This window comes from Giraffa tippelskirchi, chromosome 8, assembly GCF_054371585.1.
Source record: "Giraffa tippelskirchi isolate mGirTip1 chromosome 8, T2T-mGirTip1v1.2.pri, whole genome shotgun sequence".
Lineage (NCBI taxonomy): Eukaryota > Metazoa > Chordata > Mammalia > Artiodactyla > Giraffidae > Giraffa > Giraffa tippelskirchi.
In genome coordinates, this window is record NC_137282.1 from 113184783 (window position 1) to 113210124 (window position 25342).

The 25342-nt window shown below is 45.6% G+C and overlaps 2 protein-coding genes across 4 annotated transcripts in view; both read right to left on the reverse strand.

The window, feature by feature from the left end:
• Positions 1-8069: 8069 nt before the first annotated feature.
• Positions 8070-20843, reverse strand: BNIP1 (BCL2 interacting protein 1). Of its 3 annotated transcripts, none has more exons than XM_081520515.1 (6): positions 20751-20843; positions 18468-18560; positions 17133-17224; positions 13528-13629; positions 11739-11857; positions 8070-8656 (listed from the first exon to the last, which is right to left on the reverse strand). In XM_081520515.1, exons 1-6 carry the CDS (start codon positions 20832-20834, stop codon positions 8460-8462), a joined length of 687 nt encoding a protein of 228 aa, XP_081376641.1. In that variant the 5' UTR covers positions 20835-20843; the 3' UTR covers positions 8070-8459. The 3 variants fall into 3 exon arrangements, with proteins under 3 accessions (XP_081376641.1, XP_081376643.1, XP_081376642.1); XM_081520517.1 differs by having other exon boundaries at positions 8070-9721; XM_081520516.1 differs by lacking the exon at positions 13528-13629.
• Positions 20751-25342, reverse strand: part of CREBRF (CREB3 regulatory factor) — a 68121-nt gene continuing 63529 nt past the window's right edge. Inside the window, exons 10-11 of the transcript XR_014062186.1 lie at positions 24218-24522; positions 20751-21016 (exon numbers count right to left, since the gene is read on the reverse strand). The gene's annotated coding sequence lies outside the window, so the exon portion shown is untranslated. The remainder of the gene's footprint in view (positions 21017-24217; positions 24523-25342) is intronic.

Consider the following 25342-nt stretch of genomic DNA (forward strand, 5'->3'; position numbering starts at 1 on the left):
GCTGTCAGATTAAAACTGTTGGGCCATTTTCTCAGTTTTCAGCTCATATTCACTGGCTATTCTATGGATTCATTTCATCCAGGGCAAAAAAAGAAAGAAAAAAAAAACTTGGGAGAGGAGGGGAAGAGCAAAGACTTAATAATAAAAAAAGAACATTTTACACTGAGTTAATTCTACCCATTGACTTTTGTTTTTTAGACGGATTAGGAAAGATGACAAATTTGTCCTGGTCTGCTCTGTCCCACTCTCAGCCCTTGGCCATTTGAGAAAATCTGCTCCATCCCTGGTCCTGATTCCCTGCCAATCCCAGCATTCTCCTCTTGGCCTAAGCACTGTTTCCCCCAAAAAAAGTCCCAAAGAGAAAAGGGAGTGGACGCAGTGGCCACTGAGGTTATGGTGTGAGCTCTTGGCCTGAGTTTTGTCTTTTCATCCTCCCAGTGCCCCTAAGAGAAGTCAGTGCTGTGGGCTGTCCCTGTGCTCCAGAGCAGGAAACAACAGAGGGGCGAGTGCGACTCTCCCAAAGGCGGCACTCCCGACCACCACTCACTGTGGTGCACTGACCAATGCCACAGGCCCTGGGGCTTTGCTGCTGGACACCGAGAAGGGGGGCGATAACACCCACCTCCCCTCACCCCAGCCTTCAGCCCTTCATTCCCGACAGCATGGCTGAGACTCCCGCCTGGTATCTCTTAGATTAGCCCCCAGCTATTTTTATTCTGCCCCTTGCTGAGGGAAGAAACACAAGTTTGGACAAACCCTCAGGCCGGGACCCAGCGGAGACCACCATAGCCAAGGAAGAAAACAGAGCTTATTTTACATGTTACTATCTTTTTAAAAACATCTTTTTTCCTTAGAAGCTTTGCCAAATTGAGCCACCCTGCCAGACTGCCTCCAGCAGGGCCTTTTTGACCCCCTAAGCTCACTCACACAACGGATGGAGGCAGACTTTCAGAGTCATGGGCACTTGGGCCTGTTGAATTAAAGTCCCATCTCCTGGGCTAGTGGGAAGAAATGTTCTGGAGAGGCGCTTGCTGAGGGAAAAGGAACCGGAAGAGGAAGTGGGAGGGTGTCAGGGAACACAGGGAAACCTAGAGAAAGCCAGGCTGTGCTGGGAGGGTGACGTCAGGGCTGGGCCCAGGTGGAGGGGCCTCAGGGACTCTGAATGAAGGTAACAGGGTCCGGAGCTCACCTGAGCCGAGAGAAAACTTTGAAAACTTTTTTCTACTTTTGAATCTTATTTATTAAAAGTTATAAAAAATGTATTTTACTGCAGTGTAGTTCATTTCCAATGTATTCCTTTCTGCTGTACAGCCAAGTGACTCAGTTACACATATATTCTTTTTCATATTCCTTTCCATTATGGTTTAATCACAGGATACTGAATATAGTTTCCTGTGCTATACTATTTTTAAAGTTTTATTTTGTTGAAGTTGGTTTGCAATGTTGTTTTAATTTCTGCTGTACACATATACATACTCTTTTTCATAGTCTAGTTTTGGAATTCTTGATGATGATCCTCTAGATGGTAGTGACAGCTCCGAGGACACAGATGGATGACCTTGCCTTTGAGAACACGTAGACCGTGAGAGTGAGGAAGATCTAAGCAAGCATTTTAGGCTGAATAGAAGATAAAGCAAGAGGAGGCAGAAGTGGCCAAGGAGGCAAGAGGAAAACAGAGAGCAGGTGTGTCACAGAGGCGAGAGGTTTCTGGGAAGATGCAAGGAGCGCTGGTCAATGCTGAGGAGGTAGGTGGGGCAATGCCTTCAGACCACCAGCCTGGAAATAACTGATGACCTTAGCAAAGCTTGTTTTGGGGAGAATGATGGTAATCAGTTCAGTTCAATTTAGTCACTCAGTCGAGTCCGACTCTTTGCGACCCCATGGACTGCCTCCCTGTCCATAACCAACTCCCGGAGCTTACTCAAACTCATGTCCATTGAGTCGGTGATGCCATCCAATCATCTCATCCTCTGTCGTCCCCTTCTCCTCCCGCCTTCAATCTTTCCCAGCATCAGGGTTGTTTCAAATGAGTCAGTTCTTCACATCAGGTGGCCAAACCATTGGAGTTTCAGCTTCCACATCAATCCTTCCAATGAATATTCAGGACTTATTTCCTTTAGGATGGACTGCTTGGATCTCCTTGCTGTCCGAGGGACTCTGAAGAGTCTTCTCCAACACCACAGCTCAAAAGCATCAATCCTTCATAATAGAAGACAGATTGAAGGAGCTTGGCGAGTGGGAGCTGAGGAGACATGTCACAGAAGTCTGGCAGAAAAGAGAAAGACAAAGCAATGGCTCAAGAGGGAAACAAACTCTTCCATGTCTTTTCCAGAGGGATGCCCTCGGTCTGCACAGGTCCCCCCCAACCAGCACCCAGGACACAGGCTTCATTGCCATTCTGTATTGTCCTGAAGGGCAGGGCCTCCATTCCTATGCAGTCCTCAGGTGCCTAACACACACGGGGAGTTCAAGAAACATTAGATGCTTTGGATGATGTTGACCACAACAGTGACAACAACAATGGAGACAATGATGAAAATACAGATTCTTGAAGGTTGGAAAATCTCCTGCTTGGGGGATTGAAGGAATAGTTAGACTCCAAGAAATCTAGCTGGTCAGAGCACCTCCTCTGTCTCTGGTCATCTCTGTTAGTCCCTGTTTCCTGATTCCTCTTTTCTCTTCATCCTTATTTCATCTCTGTCTATACTCAGGTCTCTGGGTGATTTCATCCAACCTCATGGCTTTAAATTCTGTGTGCCAGAGATTTCCAAATGGAAGATTTCCAAACCTGCCATCTGTCACCTTGACCTGGGTGTCTTTATGTAGGGCACAACTTTTGAAAGAATGACCTAGTCCAAGGACACAACATAAACTGATTAGAATCAAATCGGACCAAGGTGGCAGACAAGCCTAGACCTTGAGCCTCAATCAGCAAGTAAATGACACACCCAGAGGTGCCATGACAGTTCTAAGGCACTGTCAAAAGACCAAGGAGTGGGTGGTGGCCCAAATCCTGGAAGTCTCCACCCCTTCCCCAAAACAGTCAGAATAACCCTCCCACTCATTAGCATATGAAATTAGCCAGCCTATAAAAACTAACCACGTTTTGCGCAGCTGTCACCCTCTGTATGGAGGGTGCTGTGGAGTGTGCTTCTCTCCAAATCTGAATAAATACACTTCTTACCTATCACTTTGTCCCTCACTGAATTCTTTCTATGATGAGACATCAAGAACATGAGCTTTATTAGGCCCTGAAACCATGTACTGTGGGTTTTGGCTGGGTTCGAGTCCCAGCCACGGGGGTCAGAGTCCCAAACTGGGTTTTGACTGGGTTCGAGTCCCAGAACATGTGTTCAAGTCCCAATCTGAGACAAACGGTTTCATTGACACATCTCAACGTGTCCAAAACCCAGCTCCTGACTGCCTTCCTCCTTTGGTTATTCAGGACCAAAATCTCATAGTTCTTTGCTCTCCTTCCTGCAAAAATGATACCCATTCCTTCAGGAAACCCTGTCCAGCTGGGTTGGTTCTACCTTCAAAATACATCCAGAATGTGGCCGCCTCTTTCTTCCTCTGCTGCTATCAGCCAGGTGCAAGCCACTATCACTGCCACCAGGCTGGCTGCCGCCGGCCGCCACCGGCAGCCTAACTGGTCTCCCTGCTCTGACCGTGTCCCCTTCACTTTTTAAAACAAACATTTAAAATTTTATTTATTTGGTTGCAAGGTCATAGTTGCAGCCGGAGAAGGCAATGGCACCCCACTCCAGTACTCTTGCCTGGAAAATCCCATGGACGGAGGAGCCTGGTAGGCTACAGTCCATGGGGTCGCTGAGAGTCGGACACGACTGAGCGACTTCACTTTCACTTTTCCCTTTCATGCACTGGAGAAGGAAATGGCAACCCACTCCAGTGTTCTTGCCTGGAGAATCCCAGGGACAGTGGAGCCTGGTGAGCTGCCATCTATGGGGTCGCACAGAGTCGGACACGACTGAAGCAACTTAGCAGCAGCAGCAGCAGCATAGTTGCAGCACAGGGGACCTTCAATCTTTGTTGTAGCATGCGGGATCTATAGTTGTGGCATGTGAACTGTTATTTGCAGCATGTAGGATCTAGCTCCCTTATCTGGGATCCAAGGCCCCCTTGCATGGGGATCTCAGAGTCTTAGCCACTGGACCGCCAGGGAAGTCCTCAGTATCCCTTTCATTTTGTTATCAATACATAAGTCATATGAAGCCACTCCTCTGCTCCAAGCCCCATGATGGCTCCCCATGTCCTTTAGAGCAGAAGGCCAACCCTTCCGGTGACCTACAAAGCAGGCATGATTTAGTCTCCCACCGTCTCTTTGACCACCTATTACTCCTGTCCCTCTCACTCTCTGTTCTAACCATGCTGACTTCCTTGCTAGTCCCCACATTTGCCAGTCATGGTCCAGTTTTTTTTCCCCCAGATCAAGCAATTCTCCAACATCAGCTGGGTGTCTATGACCCAACTCAATTGTAACAGTATCTATCTGGAGATGGGCTTCCCTAGTGGATCAGAAGGTAAAGAATTCACCTGCAATGCAGGAGACCTGGATTTGATCCCTGGGTCAGGAAGATCCCCTGGAGAAGGGAATGGCTACCCACTCCATTAATCTTGCCTGGAAAATTTCATGGACAGAGGAGCCTGGAGGGCTACAGTCCATAGAGTTGCAAAGAGTCAACAACTAACAACTGAGCAACTAACACATTCCCTTTTTTTTTTTTCACCCAGAAATAGCATCAGATCTCCCATATTAAGTCCTCTGGGACTCCTCCCAGCCCCATTCCACCACCCCCACCTCGACTCCGACCCCAAGTCCAGTTTGCCACCTGTGCTTCTGACCAACAGGCTATGGATGGGAGGTTCCCATGAACCCCTCTTCCTTGGGTCTGATTAGTTTGTTAGTGTGGCTCACAGAACTCAGAGAAACATTTAATTTACAAGAGCAGCACCAGTTTATTATAAAAGGGTGTAACTCAGGAACTTCCAGATGGAAGAGATGCAAAGGCCTAGGTGTACCCAAGAAGTGGCATGTCCCTGCTCTCCCAAAGTGCGGGGGAGACTCCCTGCAGTCTCCAGATGCTCACCAACCAGGAAGCTCTCTGAACCCCACCCTTCTGGGTTTCATGGAGGCTTCATTACATAGTCATGGTTGATTAAAACAGGTGACTGAACTCATTGCCCAGCTCCTTTCCCATCCTTGAAGGTCAGGGGTGGGGCTGAGAGCTCCAACCAGCTAATCATGTGATTGTTTCCTTGGCAACCAATGCCATTCTAAGTGCTTTCCCAAGTCACCTTATGAACATAACAAAAGACAATTTTATCACTTTCCTTCAGAACAAATTCCTATGCTTTTAGGAGTTCTGTGCCAGGAACGTGATGAAGATATTCAACATATTCAATATATTCAAATATATTCTGTATCTTATTAAAAATCACAATGTCACAGATGCTCTTACTGTAGTCCTTTGCTCTAGATGGTCCCTGAGTGGTGCCTTCTTCTCCCAGTTATTCACTCTGCTCAAACCTTGCCTCCTCAGTGAGGCAACTGTGACCCCCTTACTTAATATTGCAAACCTTCCCTCCCTCCCCGCTTTCCAAATCTCCATTAGCTAGTGCCACATTTCCCAAAACACTTATTTTCTAACACAATGAATGACTTATCTAGTATGTTTATTTTTTTATTGAAGTATATTCAGGTATTATTATTTCAGGTATACAGCATAGTGATTCAGTATTTTTACAGATTATACTCCATTTTAAGTTATGACAAGATAATGGCTATAATTCTCTGTGCTATACAATATATCCTTGTTGATCTACTTTATACACAGCAGTTTGTATGTTAATCCTATACCCCTCATTTGTCCCCCCTCCCCTCTCCCCTTGGCAACCCCATGCTACAAGTTCCAAGATAGCAGGGAATCTTTGTTCACTGAATATCCCTAACACAGTGCCAGGGACAAAGTAGCTGTTCAGTAAATACCTGAATAAACGATCCCTTGAAGATTGTTCTAATACTTTTAATACCATGACTGTCGGCTCAGCAAGATAAATATAAGCTTGCCTTACTGTTTAACTTACGGTTGTCAGAGGGAAGGGATAGTTGAAGACTTTGGGAAGGTCATGTACACACTGCTATATTTAAAATGGATAACCAACAAAGATCTGTTGTATAGCACATGGAACTGCTCAATATTATGTGCCAGTCTGGATGGGAGGTGGGTTTGGGGGAGAATAGATACATGTATATGTATGGCTGAGTCCCTTTGCTGTTCACGTGAAACTATCACAACATTGTTAATCGTCTATACCCCAATACAAACTGTTTTTGGTGTTAAGTTTTTTAATTAAAAAAAAATAAAAATAAAAAAGTGACTTAAGGTCATTCATAAAATGTCTTCCAAAAACTATACAGGTGAACTTTGTACATTTGCATGTTTGTTTAAAAATATATATGTAATAACATTTCATTTGGATGAATGGAAATAGTCCACAGAAAGACCGTAAGCGTGAAATGTGAGCACTGCCCCCTCCTGGTTGAGCATGGAGATGCGGCTTTCCGCACGGCCAGCCCCAATGGGCACAAGTTAGGACTCGGCTGGCTGATGGGGGTGGCAAGACATGCTATCTAAGACGTTTCAAACTGGGTCAAATTCAACCCTGTTTTCAGAAGGAGGCAAGAAGAAGAGGAATAAAGTATCAAAGGCAGAATTTTAGGGAGTACAGAGCCCACACATTTACATATTGTGAAGAGGATGTTGAAAATTAGTGGGAAGTAGTAAAGAAAAACGTTAAGACAAGACAATCCTAAAATGATCACATCCATCTGCTGCACTTACAGCTGGAATCTGAGTGGGAATTTCCCATCTGTGCTTTAGTCTCAGCTTTAATTTGACTATAAATAAGACACACGCGTGCACAGCTTACAATGAGCGGCTTCTGGGCCAGGAGCTGTTTAAGGACGATATATATAAACTGCGCGCACACACTGTAACTCAGAACCCACTCAGTACACTAGTCAGTCTGAGGTGTGCAGCAAATCTCATAACTTGGTCCCAGGGTGATCTGACACTTCATAACGGAGGCCTGTACGTTGACACCCTCTGCTCAAACAGATTGAAATAGAACTTTCGATGCCCAGGCCAGCCTCCCCTGGAGAACCTAGCTGTTTTCTTCAGGAAACCTCTGGGCCTGGAGGCCTGATGGTGGCTGCATTTGCGAAGCCCTTGGCTCAGTCAGACAGAAGCAGCACTTGCTACTCTGCATTCTTTCGTGATTCTCAAGTAGACTCCACAGGCACCTGTATACAGATCCTCAGCCCCACTGCACAGCTAGGGAAGTTGAGGCTCAGTGACATAAGGTAACTTGCCATGGTCATGTGGTTTCTTAGCAGCAGAACCAAGACTCAAAACTAACTCATTGAACTAAGGTTCAAATCCACACGTTCTTTCCACTTTCTCCTCTGCCCCCACATTACCCTCCCAGGGCCTCTGGGGCTATAAATAGGGGGGGAGGCTGGGATTTTGTGGGCGAGGTCAGCCAGGCCTTTAGCACAAGGAGACACTAACATCTCCCAGCCGGGCCTAGCTTGGGCTGTGCTACCCGCCAGGTCTCAACAGAACTCAGGCCCAGACAGGCCCCAGCTTATCACTAGCTTCACTCTCTGGGTTATATTTAGCCCTGGACCTCGGAGAGAAAGGTGCAGGCCAGCCCCTGAGACCATGCACCCCCAGCCACTGCGTGCAGAGAGCGTGTCTGCCTTGGCCTCTTCAGACACTGGTGCGAGCTGCGGCCAGCGGGAGGTGCACCCTCCTCCCCGAGAGCCTGTGGGATCCTGTTTGTCTTGCCCGTTGAGGGACAATGGCAGCCTCTACAACACTCTGCTTCTGTGTGGCTGCTGCTTAATAATTGTTTGTTGAGCGAACAAATTGATGATCTGAGTTCACGTTCTAGATAGCTGGACATCAAGAACAGGCACACGAATTCCCAGAGGAATGTCTTAGAAAACCAAATGCAAAAAAAAAAAAAAAAGAAAACCAAATGCATTTCATGCTATTAAATACAGTCAACTTTATTCAAGGAATGGAAGTGTTTTCATCCTCCTTCTCCTCCCCTTCTCTTCCCTCCTCCAGATCTGGCATTAAGGCTGCAGGGGCAGGACACGGGAGGGACATCAAATCCTGGAGGCCGGCCCGGGTCCCCAGTGATCGCCAGCACAGCGCGTGAGGGCTTCCAGCGTCCCCGCAGGCGTCCCGATGACAGGCTCCCTCCCGGTACTCTGCTCAGCCCATCACACCAGCCGCCTGCAGAAACTCGCGGGGCTGTGTCCCCATCTCACCTGCTGGGCACCTGAAGCAGGCTGGGGCCAGAGCTCAGGAGTGCAGCCAGATTCTGACACCAGAGTTCAGAGGGCAGAAGCTGGCAGCTCTCAGATCTCACAAAAATGGAAAGAGCCGTTTTTTCAAAATATAGAGGACTGTAGCCAGAAAGAGGGCCAGCGCGAGGAAAATGAGAAGCTTGTCTGTCAGCTCTCGGCGATTGTATTTTGTGATGAGCTTCCGTCCCAACTGGATGGTCCCTGACATGGATTTGAATTCTTCATTTGCATCCAGGATAGTCCGTGAAGAATTAACTGAAATAAGAGGGAGGGAGCATGACTCAGAAACCGTACGGCACCAAAGCCAGAGACCCTGCTGGCTGGGTTCCCGGGATGACACCGTGCTCGGGAGCAAGTTCCCATGAGCCAGAACAAAAGACGTGAAGACAGGCAACGTGGAGGAGCACAGAACAAGGACAGGACAAGGAGAGGCAGCTCCCTGGGTTCCATCCAGCTCACAGAGGGATGAGGTTTGCTCACACACATTGTCACAGGGCCATAACTAGGAGTCCTCCCCATATGGACATCAACAGGGAAAAGGGCAGAAAACGGTTCCTTTCCTCACCACCAACCTCCACTTTCTCAAGGAGGCAAGCACTGCTGAGAAGAACCAGTGGTCACAAAACCAACCCAGGTGACCGTGGACAGGCACTGTAAGGTCTCTGTGGGGACAGGACTTTCCACCTGCGAGGTGCACCCTGCCAGGACGCCTGCTGGTCAGATCTGCCCTTTGCGGGATTGTGAAAGAGCTGGGGTGTCCTGGGCCCTGCCACATGCCCTCATACAAGCCGGTCCTTCAGTCCTGGGACACTGGCTGTGGTGCTAAACACATGATGCCTGTGCTCCAGCCCCTGTGAAACCTACGAAGAGGCACACGTCCCTCCAGGCTCATTGTACCCACATGTCAAATGAACTGGAGTGCTGGTTACTAGGCCTGACACTTGGGGAAGAAGGCTTACCTGGCAAGATTCCTCTATAAAGCCTAACAGGGCATCATCAGAATATCCCCAGAGTGAAACGTTGTCAAGTGAGAAGGCTGGGTGTGAAGAACACTATGTGAGATGTTTCCATTTATGTAACAAAGGAGGGGATAAATAACACCTGTTTGTGCTATGCACGCTGGAGAATCTCAGAAGGCTGCGAGAGAAGCTGGTAGCAGTGGGCGCCTCTGGGGAGCAGGCCTGGAGGGCAGGGGCAGGGGAGGTCTGAAGGCAGAGCCGTCTCCCGCCTATGCCATCCAGGGCTGTGCAGCCTGGTGCTGACCGCAAGTCACGTGGCCCCTGAGGGCGTCAAATGTGCCCAATCCAAACTGCGATGTCCCTACAGGTGTGAAAAAAAAGGAATGTGAACTCTCTCAATAATTTTCACTATGAATTGCATATTGAAATAGTTAACTATATTATTACAATTCATTTCATACATTTGTTTTTATTTTTCTTAATGTGCCTAATGAAAATTTTAAGTATGTGGCTCCCATGATGTTTCTATGGGACAGTGCTGACCTGGAGGGTTTTTCCCTTAACTATGTAATTTATATTACCTTTTTACAAAATTACAAGTTAGTAAGCAAATAAATTACCAGAGGAAATAGAGAAGTAGCTTGAAAAACACAGAGGGGTAAAAACAAACACTCATATAACAAGTCTCTCTCATTCCTCTTTCTCCCTGCCTGCTGCCATGCTGAAAACCCAAGATTCTCTGAAGTAAAAATCTAACTTGCTTTTCCTTTTAAACTTTCTTTACAGAGAACTTGAACCATCACAAAAGCAGACAGAATAGAATCATGAAATGCCATGTGCCATTGCCCATACCCAAGAACCATCAACTCTCTGGTAATCCTGTCCCCTCAAGACCCCCATACAATTCTGCCCCCTCTACAATTTTGCAGCAAATTCCAGCCATCATATCCTTAATGGGCTTAAAAAAAAAAAAAACAACTGCAGTCCTAATAGATTTTTAAATCAAGCTGAATTTATGAGTCATAAGGCAAGGATTAATAACCATTTTTCTTTCTTTGATGTCCATCTCGCCTATAACGTGTGCCCCCAAAACAACCCTCAACAACCCAGAAACCATCAGGATCTGTGCGCCCTTCTCACCATGTAAACATATGGTCAGTTTCTGATCTGCATGCTGGGGGTGGGTGCCTGTTACTAACACCAGAGCAGAAAAGCCTGGATTCCAAGGCCAGGCGGGTTCCTCCCTCTCACATTCTCCTCGGGCCATGGCCCCAGTGCACACTCAGAGGAGGTGACCAGCTGGTTCTGAGCCTAAATGCCCAGATAAGTTTTAAACACAGGCAGTGACCTCGGGGACAAGCTCTCTGATTTTCTTTTTGCTTCTGCCTGTTAGGATAGTGCACTGGGAATAAAAAAAAAGGGTGGTTCAAAATTGCAGATAATTTTTAGGGGTGATGATGGTATTATGGCTTTTTGTTTCTTGTTTCAAAAGTCTCTTATCTTTTAGAAAGATATATGGAAGTATTTATACGGATGACGCCTGAGATTTGCTTCAAAGTAATCAAGATGGGGGCAGAGTGAGGACAGACTTGAAAGACTGGCCAGGAGCTGACCACTGCTGCAGCTGGGTGATGATTCCTGGGGCTCATGTACCAGGCTCTCTACTTTTCTCTCTGTGTGAATCCTCCAAAGGTATCTCAGAGTGAACAGTCTTCCTCTGTTTTCCTATAGGGAGGATCCTGGGAAAGCTGCTGGGGAGAACCAGATGGCCTCAAGAAGCTTAGCCTCTGACTGTATCTTTCAAAAGGAGCTCACAGGACTTCCCTGGTTGTCCAGTGGGTAAGACTCCACGCTTCCACTGCAAGGGGCAGGAGTTCAATCCCCAGTAGGGAAACTAGGATCCCGCATGCTACACAGTACAGCCAAAAAGTAAAAAAACATATATATAAATATATAAATAAAAGGAGCTCACAGTAAAAATAACATTGGGGAGTACAATTGTAAGCTGACGTCCTAGTAGACTAGCTGGCAGCCAATAACGACCATCTCTTTGCCTGGCCAGAAGGGTCCCCAGAGCCCGAGATGAAAAAGACTCCCAAGCCCCTCCTCCAGGCCTTTTGGCACCCACTCTCCAGGACAGCCTGGGAGTTCTTCTGAACATTTTGGTGGGGTGTGTGGATCTTTCAGTACAACTATAAAAACCAAAAAGGGAAATGAGAGCAGTGCATCCCAACTGGGTAAGACCAAGCTGTCAAAGAAGTGAGAAGCCCCACAGATCAGTAAATGCAGGGCAGGTGTGGGCAGAGGCTGAGGAGCCCAGGGGTAAAGGCCCCGGAGCCCGGCAGCAGCTTCCCACTGCAGGCCTGGCTTGACCTTACCCAGCGTCTGCATGGCTTCCTCGCTCTGCTGGACCTGCTGGGACATCATCCTGCTGATCCCCATGAGGCTCTCTGTGATGGCACTGGATGTCTGGGCCAGGCTCTCTTTGGCAGTTTTCCTAAGAGTACAGAGTGGGAGGAGGAATGTCAACAAAAGTTCGGCTCAAGAAAGCCCCGGATTCAAACAAGATCCCATTTTTTAATCTATCGAATCAGTACATTTTTTTAAAATGGTCATTTTTAATGGTGGCAAAGGACTTCCCCTGATGGCTCAGTGGTGAATAATCCACCTGCAATGCAGGAGACCCGGGAGAAGTGGGTTCGATCCCTGGGTTGAGAAGGTCCTGTCAAGGAGGAAACGGCAACCCACTCTAGTATTCTTGCCTGGGAAATTCCATGGACAGAGCAGTCTGGCAGGCTACAGTCCATGGGGTCACAAAGAGTCTGACACAACTGAGCGACTCAGCGCACACCAACGGTGGCAAGGGCATGCCGAGAGCATGTACTTGAAGACCGCTGGTAGGAATGTCCACCGGTGTTGCCTTCTGAGAGCCAGCTGGCGGTATGTATGAGGAGCCCTAGCAATGTTCATGCCTTTGACCCAGTAACCTCACCCCTGGGAATCTCTCCAAAGGAAATACACAGAATGTGGACAAAGCTTTATGTACTGACATGTGCCCTCGTGTGTTATTCATAATACTGACACAACTAGAAATACAAACACACACAAGCAGGGGATTAGTTAACATAAGGGAGTACTATGTACTATTAAAATTTTGTTTAAAGAGCTTTTTAAAAAAACAGGCAAGTTTTTGTGCAATAATACTAAGTGAAGACTAGGAGACTACATTTAATGTTCAGTTCAGTTCAGTCGCTGAGTCGTGTCCAACTCTTTGCGACCCCATGGACGGCAGCACACCAGCTTCCCTGTCCATCACCATCTCCCGGAGCTTGCTCAAACTCATGTGCATTGAGTCGGTGATGCCATCCAACCATCTCATCCTCTGTTGTCCCCTTCTCCTCCTGCCTTCAATCTTTGCCAGCATCAGGGTCTTTTCCAATGAGTCAGTTCTTCACATGAGGTGGCCAAAGTATTGGAGCTTCAGCTTCAGCATCAGTCCTTCTAATGAATATTCAGGACTGATCTCCTTTAGGATGGACTGGTTGGATCTCCTTGCAGTCCAAGGGACTCTCAAGAGTCTTCTCCAACACCACAATTCAAAAGCATCAGTTCTTCGGTGCTCAGCCTTCTTTATGGTCCAACTCTCACAGCCATACATGACTACTGGAAAAGTCATAGCTTTGACTATACACACCTTTGTCAGCAAAGTAATGTCTCTGCTTTTTAATATGTTGTCTAGGTTGGTCACAGCTTTTCTTCCAAGCGTCTTTTAACTTCATGGCTGCAGTCACCATCTACAGTGATTTTGGAGCCCAAGAAAATTAAGTCTGTCACAGTTTCCATTGTTTCCCCATCTATTTGCCATGAAGTGATGGGACCAGATAATGTATGGTACCATACTGACTTTATAAAAAAATGGAAGAAAAAATAATGAAAGGAGGCAACATATCAAAATAGTTGTGAACAGCACAATTCATACTTTCACTTTGTGATTCACATTTTAATTTTACCAATTTACTAAAAATAAAAATGCATTTCTTTTATACTTAAAAAAATCACTTATAAAATAAAATAGAAAACAAGAGAGGGTTCCCCACAGTAGGTTTTGCACTTTGCCAATTGCTGTCTATTCTGTCATCAAAACCTGAAAGACAAGAAGATACATACCTTCGCCGGAATAGGTCTCCTCCCTGGAGAAGTTCTGCTTTCTCTAGGTTGTCGATAGCAATTTTGCAAGTGAGGTTAGCCTTCCTCCATGAGGTCTGATTGCTGGAATTACAAAGGCCATGTGTGAGTTTCTTTTGATGCAGACAGGCTGTCAGTCAGTTCAAGTCACAGCAGTCTTCCTTCCAGTCAGGGAGTGATGGGGAGGCCACCTGTGCATAGCCCAGAGTCCATCACCCCTCCCACCACTTCCTCTTCTTGGTTGCCCCAGAAACTGTTTCCATTCTCCTACTGCCCATAACAGTCCCTCTCCCCACAAGGCAGCCAGAGGGAGAAGCCTGGTCATAGCATCCCTGTGTTTATAGCCTGCAATGGTTCCACTTCAGGGGAGCATCCAAACTCCCCAGCAGGGTGCATGCGGCCCCATTCAAAGTTATCTCCTACCCATTACTGTTCTGTCCGCGGCGTGGCTTGGTTCTGCTCCTGGAGAACCATGCCTCGTTCATCTTTGTATCACCAGTACCCAGGACAACAGTTGACTCATTAGCTGCTCGATCAATATAGGCAGTAGGAAGTAGAAACATCAGTATAAGACAGTTTTCTTCAATATTTCTTCAAGGTTTGCTGTTCTTTACACCAGTGGTCCCCAATCTTTTTGGCACCAGGGTCTGGTTTCGTGGAGGACAATTCTTCCATGGATCAGTGGGGGTGGAGGATAGCTTTGGGATGATTCAAGTGCATTACATTTACTGTGCACTTTGCTTCTATTTTGGGGCAATCTCAGGATACTCCACCTTGACTTTAGGGTTAGGGTTTGTGCTCTTATGAGAATCTAATACTGCCACTTCTAGGACAGGAAGCAGAGTTCAGGTGGTAATGCGAGTGTTGGAGAATGGCTGTAAACAAAGATGAAACTTTGTTCAATTGCCCACCACTCACGCTGTGTGGCCTGGTTCCTAACAGGTCATGAACTGGTACTGGCCTGTGGCCCAAGGGTTGGGGGCGCCTGCTTTACAAACCACAGACCTATCGTGGACAACACAAACATATTGTACTAGCAGGGCCCAGTCTGACATGATTTATTCACATTCTTTACCTGATCTTTGTGACAACTCAAATTAGTAAACAGTTTCCTGAAGTTAGAGTGGGGAAGGAGTCTTTGTTTTTTCATGTGTGTGTAAAATATTTCATTGACGTATAGTTGACATATAATGCTGTGTTAATTTCTGCTGAAAAGCCAAGTGTCTCAGTTATACGTATATTCTTTTTCATATTTTTTCCATTATGGTTTATCACAGGATATCGAATATAGTTCTCTGTGCTATACAGTAGGACCTTGTTGTTTATCCATCTTATATATACTAGTTTAATGCATCTGCTAATCCCAAGCTTTCAGTCCTTCTCTCCCCTACTTACCCTCTTTCTTGGCCACCACAGATCTGTTCTGTGAACAAGTCTGTATCTGTTTCATAGATATGTTCACTGTGTCGTATTTTAGATTCCACATATCAGATGGTATTTGTCTTTCTGACTTATTTGCTAGTATGATCATCTCTAGGTCCATCCATGTTGTTGCAAATGGCATTATTTCTATCTCTGTTATGGCTGAGTAGTATTCTGTTATACATATGTACCACATCTTGTTTATCCATTCATCTGTCGATGGACATTTAGGTTGTTTTCCTTGGTTACTGTGAATAGTGCTGTTATTTACTTGAACATAGAGGTACGTGGATCTTTTTGAATTATAGTTTTGTCTGGATATATACCCAAGAGTGGGACTGCTGAATCATGTGGTAACTCTGTTTTTAGTTTTTTGAGAACCCTCCATACTGTTGTCCATAGTGGCTGCACCAACTTACATTAGAGTGAGACCCTTGTTGATGGACTATAAAAGCGTTAACTGGGCTCCTCAGAGAAGCAAACTCATGTGCTAGAGCTCTACACAGCTGGCTCAAATCAACTGTGCTAACCTCCAGGATATTTAAAAAGGGAAACGAGAGTCCACGAACTGACAGGCTGGAGTTTTGAATAGCACCTCTAGGCTGAAAATGTTTAAATGAGCTCTCTGATGCCTGATCAGCATCTATGATGCCAGCTCACACGTGAATTAATTACATTTTTAACTGTTTACAAGGGTGTTCTGCTGGGCCCTGCAATGTAGAGATGAGTGAGCCTGTCCTCAGGGACTCATATTTACTGGGGAGAAAGACAAACAAAAATATTTACTGTACAGTGTGATGAGCACCATAATCCAGGTAAGCACAAGTACTGTTTGGACATGCAACTGCCAAAGTATTAATTTACTGCTTTCTCTCCTCTACCCCGGAGAAGGCAATGGCACCCCACTCCAGTACTCTTGCCTAGGAAACCCCATGGATGGAGGAGCCTGGTAGGCTGCAGCCCATGGGGTCGCGAAGAGTTGGACACAACTGAGCGACTTCACTTTCACTTTTCACTTTCATGCACTGGAGGAGGAAATGGCAACCCACTCCAGTATTCTTGCCTGGAGAATCCCAGGGACGGTGGAGCCTGGTGGGCTGCCGTCTCTGGGGTCGCACAGAGTCGGACACGACTGACGCGACTTAGCAGCAGCAGCAGCTCCTCTACCCTGGAATTAGACATCCTGAACGGCCACTCTCAACTTTAAACCCACGCTGAGGTGATCCTGCTGGTGTAACTTGATGAGATTTTACACTAGCAGTCCTCTCTACTCAGTCTTTATAACTGAGCCCCCACGGCGGTGAGGGAGACAAACGCCACCATGATCCAAAGTGTCACTGGTCGCCACTCACACATCCCTCCCTCCTCACAGAGCCTCCACCAAGCCCGTGTCTTTGTCAGTCTCTGTCCTCCTGACAGCTGGGCATTACAAACAGAGCTGCTGTCAGCAAGGATGATGCTGGAGCAGTACTCAAATCAGAAACAAAGCTGTAGACAAATACGGACGTGACAAAGTTAGACCAGTTAACAAGATGAAGAGAGAACCTACGAGGATGGGCACAGGACAGGGACTTCAAAAGAGAAGGCTCTAGAAAAGCTGATGGGGACTGCAAACATTTCTGCAGTAACAACCCTCTTCGTGATTGTCGTGTGAACACCAAATGTGAAGGGTCAGGCACTGTTTCATGCCATCAGACGACTTTGCTGGAAAAGTCCCCTAATTTAATGCCAAGAAATAGCATATACTTCAATTATATAATCAAGGATTAGCATACAGCTGCAATGAAAACTTCAGTTCTATTTAACATAAGCTTATTTACATTTTTTTGTCTCTCTTTTTTTTAAGATAAAGTCCTATTCAAAATTTTCTAAGTGTTGGTCTGTCTTAAGTAGGTTCACCTTCGGTGGACTTTTTCTGCTGGCAATTCTCTTTAGATTAAAAAGGACCTTGTATTACAAAAGCAACGAATTTTTTGCTTTTTTAAAAATATAAAATACAGCGTAATGTTAAATATGCTTTTGTAAACTATGCACAGTCCCACCTACCCAACAGCCCCTGCTTACCCCCCAGCTTTGGCAGGTTTATTGGGCAAACTCGGGCACAAGCCTCCCCGGGAGCAAGCGGCCCAGCGGAGGCCACTGGCAGGAGGCCAGGCCCCACCCACCTGAGCATCTGCTTTTTGTGATTCTCCACTTCTTGGAGCAGAACTTGCTTCTCTGACTCTTTGTCTTGCTCTTTAGCCGACTGCTCAAGCTCCTTTGGGAGGAAATCAGCTCTAAGTTAAAATGATTTTGAAAGGTAATGAAAAACTGGGAAGCACTTCAATTTCTATCAGTTATGCAACAGCACTTGAAAACGCTCCTAGAACAGAAGACTCAGGAATGCTGGTTCATACACAACAAACATCCTTTTACGTAGACAGCTGTGTAAAAGGAGAGAAAGGACCATCCTCAAGACCTCACAATGAGAAAGGAACTAAGCGTCAGAGCGGTCTTCCTGTGAGGGGCGTGAGGCTGCCCTGGAGCGGGAGATGTGTTCCTGTAATCCAGGACATGCCTGAAGGGCAGAGGAAACACACTACAGTAACACAGGAGCCTACTGACCCCCTCTGAGATAGGATGGAAACAGCCAGTGCTACCTGTTTCTACATGCTCTCCATCTTGGTACATATGTCATTTTAGACTGAGTGGCAAACACGGTTTTCAAGTCCATGTGGGGAAAGAAAACGAGCTTTGGCCACCTGAGGCTGGGAATTGGAACTGAGACCATTGCAAAGCCAGGACCACAAAGGGATACATATACCCTCATTGAAAAGGTGAACTAGGAAAATGTCTGTCAACCAGCACAGAGAAACTTTGGAGTTTTTTTTGTTGTGGGGCCTGGCTAGAGGGATATAAACATCTCCTCCGACTATAACCATGGAGCTCCCCTCACATGGATCAAGGGTCCAAGTTCATCCTCCCTGAGTGGTTCAAGAACCTCCACAAGGAGAAATGAACATAAAAAGTGCTCCCATACCTGTGGTAATCCCAGGAGACCTGGCAAAAGCAAATGCAAAAACCTCTGAAGAGGCTTACGTTCAACCCAGGTTGCACAAGAGCCCCACAGGTAAGGCCTTCTGAAAAGAAAGACTCAGAGCCCAAAATAACCAAACACCAGGACACAACCATCCACCACAGTGAGGGACAGCAGAGCTCACTTGCTTCTTGTCTAGAACTCTCTCTGGTTCTCTGCGACAGGACTTTCACTTCCCCCACCTTGTCTCCCTCCCTCCCTTCTTCCCACATGCTCATTCTTCCACTAAGCCATGGTGCCCAATCTGTACCATCACGAGGGATATGCAGCGAACACCAGGAACAGTCCTGCTGTCATCGAGTTTACAGTCTATTAAAGAATCTAGATTTTAAACAAATCATTAACTTAATACATTTGCAAAACCTCTCCAATTCGCATTCTTTTCTTTACCCAGGTGCAGCATCCCAGCTCCGCACTCACTCACCTGTATTCTGTGCCACAGTTGCTGAAACTTCTCTTTCACTTTAGTGTTCAGTTCGGTAAGTGCACTTAATGGTCCTGAACAATCTCGAATATCCTAGGAGACATTGAAGAGATGAAGGGGCCTTTCTCAAGGCAATGAGAGGAAATGACACCAGCTGTACAATGAGAGAGTTGGCTTAGACTACAACTAAGTTGGACCTACTGACTGTAACTCATCCTAATCTTTGCTGTTTACCTCTGTAACACAAGCAGAAGCATTATAATTTACATTTTTTTTTCATCCCTCTTTGGAGTAAGTCTGCGCGAGTAACACAGAAGCATAAACAGAAAGACAACAGTGGGACTTCCCTGGTGGTACAGTGGATAGGAAATTCGATGCTGTGGAGCAACTAAGCCCACACACCACAACTACGGAGCCTGCCCGCTGCAACTATTGAAGCCCTGTGGGTCCTAGAGCCTGTGCTCTGGAACAAGAGAAGCCACAGCAATGAGAAGCCCATGCATTGCAACAAAGAGTAGCCCCCACTTTCCACAATCAGTGAAAGCCCATGCACAGCAACGAAGACTCAGTGCAACCAAAAATTAATTAATAAATAAGTTCTTAAAAACAGAAACGAACTAAGGAACTAATATGTCTTGACGTTTAACAGAACACCACCCAGCCATTATGAAAGACTGAAAGCAGCTTGTATATCTGACAAGAATGAACCCCCGAGAGAGTACTATAACTTTAGGTCTTTCCAACTTAAAAATGAAGATGCTAAATTCTTGGCATATGACAAGATGAACCTCTTAAAGATTAATTGCTTGATCTAATTTTACAAACCATCTATAAATATTATAAATCACACAGTTTACAGACATGTTCAAATGTAGATTTAGAATTTGTTTCTGGACATTGAGAACTACCAGGGCCAGGTAAAAAGCAGGCCCTAGAGCCAGACCATGTGGATTCAAATTCTGATTGTAGCAATCTATCAGATGTATAATCCTGAAAAAGTTACTGGGGCTTCTGTGTCTCAGTTTCTCCATTACATTACCCATTTCATGACCAGGTACCCACATAAAGGGCTTAGCAGGAGTTGCCACACTGTAAGGAAATGTACTAAATCTAGCTATAATCAATTGTTCTCTTCAGGACAAAGCGAATCTTAAGAGAGTGCAAAATGGGGCTGAAGCAATTTAGATCACCTGAAAAGCCAACTTCATATTTATGAATCCTAAATTTATTTTTCTAGAATTGGCCCAGATGTTCTGTAGTTTATACATGGGAAACGTGAAGTTCAAAAAGTTTAAATGTTTGTATCAAGTTGGTTCTTGTTCTCTGGATTACTCATTAAATCACAGTTCCACGCAACATTTAGCAAGCTATTAATCTGGTTTATTTTGCACCTAATTTCCGTGGAGAGCTTCCTTTCCTTCACCTTTTATCACAGCTAGATGCAGACTCTTACTTAGCATCTAAAGTTGAGTAACACTGCTGGAAATGGAAACGATTTGCCCAAAAGTAAGGTTTAAACCTCTTGGTTTCTTTCTGATAAACTAAAGGAACTATTTCTACATTCCCAACTCTTGCCTATGCCAATTGGTTTACTGCACTATTACTTTCTACCCTTAATTGGCTTAGGCAAATGGGGCGATCTCAATCGCCCCATCAGGTAAACGAAGTAGACGCCAAGCATTTTCTCTAGGATGACTTTCATTGTCCGCGTCCCAGTTTTGCCATTATCTGCTTTCTGCTCAGGCAGACTCCTTCCTCATTTACAAAATCACAACTACGGTCTAGGTCACGTTCATTTCACCCAGTACCTCCTGTGCCAGGTGGCCTTTGGTGCCACGGGGCATCAGACCAGCAGGGGGCGAGGCTGATGGCCTACAGGACACTACTAAAAGATGGGGAGGACGGGGTCAGAAGGCGGGGCCAGGCAGGATGACAGGTATGTTTTGAGGCCGGCTGGGGGTGGTGAGGTGACGGCCAGGTATGTAGGGGAGGGGCCACATAGGGGAAGCCCAGCTAGGAGCGGAGGTGGAGGAGGGGGTGTCCTGGAAGAGGGCGAGCTAACGGCAGTTGGACGGAATGCCAAGGCCAACAATCAAGGGGACGAAGGGGACGGGGCCAAGGGGCGAGACAGTTGAGGGGTAGTGGGCAGGGTGCTAGGCCAGTGGCCTCGGGGACTTGACCAAGTGGGGAAAGCTCGGTGGTGAGACCGCTGAGCTCACAGAAGGCCAGCTGAGCTTGGGTTGAGGGCTGCTGGACCCTGGCGGGGATCCTGGGCATTAGTACCTGGATAAGCGCCTTCACTTCCAGGTCGAATTTGACAATCTCTTGGTTACAGATACGGACGTGGACATCTTGGGCAGTCGCCATGTTGGAAATGCCGGCTACGGGAAGCCGCGGAGCCCAAGTTCCAACGCGTTTTCGCACCGGCATCCTCCAGGTCTTGCGGCAGCGCCCCCTAGAGACCGGCCTGGGGCGAGCGAGGGTGGTGGCCAAGTCGCTCGGCCTTTGCCTGACACGTGGGAAAAATCAGTCGGCCTCTTGGTGTGGACCTAGAAGACGTAGAGAAAGAAAGGAGGGAATTGTCAGGAATGCTTTAACAGGGGCATCTCCCCATATTCTGCCCATCAGCCATTCTAATGACTGCATATTTTCTACAATGAATATAAGTTGTGGGGTGAAAGAAAAAATGACAAATGTTATCATTACTTTTTTAAATGTATGAAATTCAAGGCAGTTTGCTAAGGTAACCACTCCTGTCAGTTCACCCCTTCTCTGACTACTGGCTTTTCCCTTTTGTGTGCAACTGGTTTTAATAAATGTACTTTGCTGGAGTAGTTTTGATGGATTAATGTAGTTTTTAATGGAAATTAAAGTGAAAGTCGCTTAGTCGTGTGACTCCATGGACTGTAACCTGCCAGGCTTCTCTGCCCATGGAATTTTCCAGGCAAGAATACTGAAGTGGTAGTCATTTCCCTTCCCAGGCGGATCTTCCAGACCCAGGGGTTGAACCTGGGTCTCCCGCATTGCAGGCAGATTCTTTACCGTCTTTAGAGCCACCAGGGAAGCCTTAAATTATTTAATGGAAATAATTAAGAGAAAATCCTCAACAGATGGAGGCTCTTTTTTTTTTTTATTAACTAGTCGAAGTTTCTTAGCTGGACCTCAAGGGCATCAATCACCCCACCAGCCCTGTCTCCTTCCTGGATTCTTCAAGCTCTTTTTGGATGTCTAGTCCTGGAGAGAATAGTCCCTTCAAGTGTTCATCACACCACTGCACCTAATAGACGCTGTGCACTGCATCTTGGGCATCTGCTCTGGCTTGAATCCTGCTTGACCACCCACCTCATAATCTCTGTGCTTCAGTCTCCTCAGAGGCTAACTGCTGGTGATCACAGCATTGACTGGAGGACTAAATGAGATAATACACAAAAAGCACCAAGCACAAAGTAGTAATGTGGTACATGGTAAGAGTGCAATGCACATGACTGCTCTTACTGTAGTACTGATATTTTTGAAGCACTTCCCTCGTGCCAGCCACTTTGTACTAAGTGCTGTATGTGTATCATTCTAACGTAACTCTCACAACAACCCTGTGAGGTAGAATTATCTACTTCTTACAGATAAGGAGACAGGCACAGAGAGACTAATGACTTGCCCAGCCCAAATGGAATTGCTAGGTCAAAGGATAGATGAATTTTAAAATTTGGATACATGCTACCAAATTGCTTTTCATAGAGATTGTATCAATTTACACTCCCACGAGCAATGCAGTACTAATGCCTGCTTTCTCATGGCCTTGTACACATGGTGTCTTTACAAACACTAGGATTTTTGCCAATCTGATTAAGTGAAAAGTGCCATCTTTTAATTTTCATTTATCATGAACTGAGAACTATTTTTATTTATTTTACTATCTGCTCATTTTTCTATTAGGTTGTTGGTCTTTTTTGTATCAGCTCCCAGAGCTCTTTATATACTAGGATTTGCCCTGAGACATGAGCTTTATTTTAGTCAATAGAATTTTGACTTGGCTTATGGTATTTTGGGGCTTAAAGAAGTTTTATTTGAATTCTTTGCATTTAGATCTTTACCCATTTTGAAATATGTGTTGGCTTATGGTGTGAAATATAGAGCCAAGTTTACCTCCTCCAGAGACTACCCAGTTGTTCCATCACTATTTTCTGAACAATCCATCTTTGTCTCACTGGTTTCAGATGCTGTATTTACCATATAAATTCTTACATCTCAATTTACTTCTATACTTTCCATTATATTCTCTTGACCTATTCATTCATGCACCAAAATGACAGCTTTAATATTACAGTTTAATGTGCCTTAATGTTAGGATCAGGCACCCCATTTTTTTCTCCATGTGAACATGTGTTTTTTTAATTGTATTGGTATGTCTCATTGGGATGGCACTAAATTGTCACTTTAACTTAGGAAGACTGACAGCTTTATGCCATTGACTGCTCCTGTTCAACAACTTGGTCTTTCCATTTGTTCAAGTCTTCTTCTGTGTCGTTCGTAGTATTTTAATGTTTTCCGTAGAGCTTGAACATTTCCTGTTAGGTTCATTCTTGGCAACATCTTAAGATTAAAACCCTTAAAAGAAACTGAGGTTGATGTTTTTCAAGTCACTCAAACGTTCTGGATTCTAAAGTAGAGGCTCCCTATTCAAGACAGTGAAGAAACCCAAAGTCTGCACGTAGTAGATGGGCCCATGTGATCTTGGGCCACTTTCCTATCATGCTTCTTGCTGGAAATTCCTCTGCAACCAACGGTGGCCAATTGCATCTCCATGAGGCAGTTACAGAAGGAAACACAGCTCTTTTCTCCATGCTCCAACACACTCCTTTCTAATAAAAGACTCAATTCTAAGCCCTTTAGCTAGAGACCATCTTTGAAGGATAGGTATACAACTTGGTGACCTGCACTCCCCATCACCGACTACTGCCAATGCTGTTTTGCTCTCATCACCTTTACCTACTAATCCTGAGATTAGCTTTTGGCTACTACATCTACTAGGTTTTGACCTTAATTCTTTCTGGTTTTCAAATCCTAAGCCCACTGTCTCTCTCCTACATAGAAAACCATCCAAATACTGCCTGTGACTTGGCCTGGTCGCTTACAGAAGAGTATGCATGGTCTCTGGAGTGCTGCAAGCAGACTGCCATTTGAATTAGAGTTCTGTATCATCTAAGTTGGGCCTGGGGTGACTCCACACCAGTCTAGTCTGGGTCTAGTCTGACTCTTTTGTAAAATGGACGTGATCATCTACCTGAGTCACAGAAAGCAGGTGACTTCCCTGATGTAAAAGCACCTAGCAGGGGCTTAACAAATGCCACCCTAGCCTTCCAGGGATTTCTAATGCCTTCTTCCTATTCTGAACCATTCAGCTGGGACTTTAATTCCAAACTCACGTTTTTCTCTCTGGCTAAGGTGTTCTCCTGGTTCTGAAATCAGTGTCGAGAAGGAGGGACAACCAAACCACCCATCTCACTGCATGCTACCTACAGAAGGTTGTTTCCTAAGAGCTCTACTTGAAGGGCTCACCTCACCCAGCTCCTTCAAATTCCCAAACCTCGACAGAGGCTCCTGTGAGGTTAGCTCCTCAAGCAGAACCAGTCCATGAGAGGCTATGTCCACTCTGCTTCCTGACTGCCTCACTATCACTCAAATGAAGCAAAAGGGCTTCTTCAAGGGACCAGGGATATCATGAACACAGCCTGTCAATTCTCTTAACATACCCCACTGGATGTGGTGCCAGCGTCCTTGAAGTAGCGTCCTCTGTAGTGACGTGCCGAGAACCCTTTGTGTGTGTAAAGCTCTTGTGTTGTTCTGAGGTCCTGTTCAGACCATGTGGCCTCCCTCAGCAAACTGAATATTCACGGAGGTCTCTTTAATTTCCTCCCAGCCGTACCTAGCACAAGTCTTCACAAAGTAACTGCTAAACGAACGTCTGCTGGCCGAAGGAACATCGCTGCAGTGAGGTTCACTCAGGTCCACTGATTTAATGGTTCCATGTACATGCCCAGCCAAGCTTGGAGATTTACTGAGAATTATGAAACACACATACAAAAGCTTAAATCAGGCAAGACTCAAAATACTTTATTTCCCTCAGAGAACTCACCTGGTCAAAGAAGCAAGGAGAAGAAATAAGGATAAACTAAACCATGTTCTAAACTATAAAGAATGTGTTTCTGTCAACAAATAATACTATGTAGCAGCAAAATTTAACTAGCATGTTGAAAAATCAACCCTAAGTGTTAAAAAATGTTAGCTCTTTGTTAGCTCTCTACACCAAGAGAGGGGCAGTGCTATCAAGAGTTCACTGCTGTCTTTAGTTCGGAATTTTGTTGCAGCGGCTTACTTTGAAGGGTAGATGGTCACCTCAGACAGCAACAGAAAAGCAATGGAAAAAGGAAGGACGAAAACACCAGGCAAACAATTGAAAACCTTTTCTTTTCAGCTTTTTTTATTTTAAATTACAAAGGATGTTGCATACACTGATGAATCTGTATCTGACTAGAAGTGCTGAGGGGCTGGAAGGTGACAGAAAACAAAGGCAACAATTGTATTGCCTTTTCTTCTGAAAAGAAAAACTGCACAACTATTAACCAACATTTAATAGAATAATTTTTAAACAGCTCATGCGTCAACAAGATAAAATTCTTTCTAGACAACAGACAAGACTGAATCCAATAAAAAGTTTCATAGCTCCAGTTGGCGGAGAAGGAAACAAAACTACAGAATATTCATGAGAGCATTACAAACAGGATCCTACGTGCTATGCCAAAGAGGTTGCCACACTGTATCAACAAATGCTTTGAATTCTTGCCCTTCCGCTCTTCTCTTGTGACTTCTTATGTGCG

Coding starts and splice junctions, on each gene's coding strand:
- BNIP1 (XM_081520515.1), bottom strand. CDS start 20,834: ATGGCGACTGCCCAAGATGTCCACGTCCGTATCTGTAACCAAGAGATT. Junction 13,630..17,132: donor CACAAAAAGCAGATGCTCAG/GTGGGTGGGGCC, acceptor TTGTAATTCCAG/CAATCAGACCTCATGGAGGA. Junction 11,858..13,527: donor GGAGACCTATTCCGGCGAAG/GTATGTATCTTC, acceptor CTGTACTCTTAG/GAAAACTGCCAAAGAGAGCC.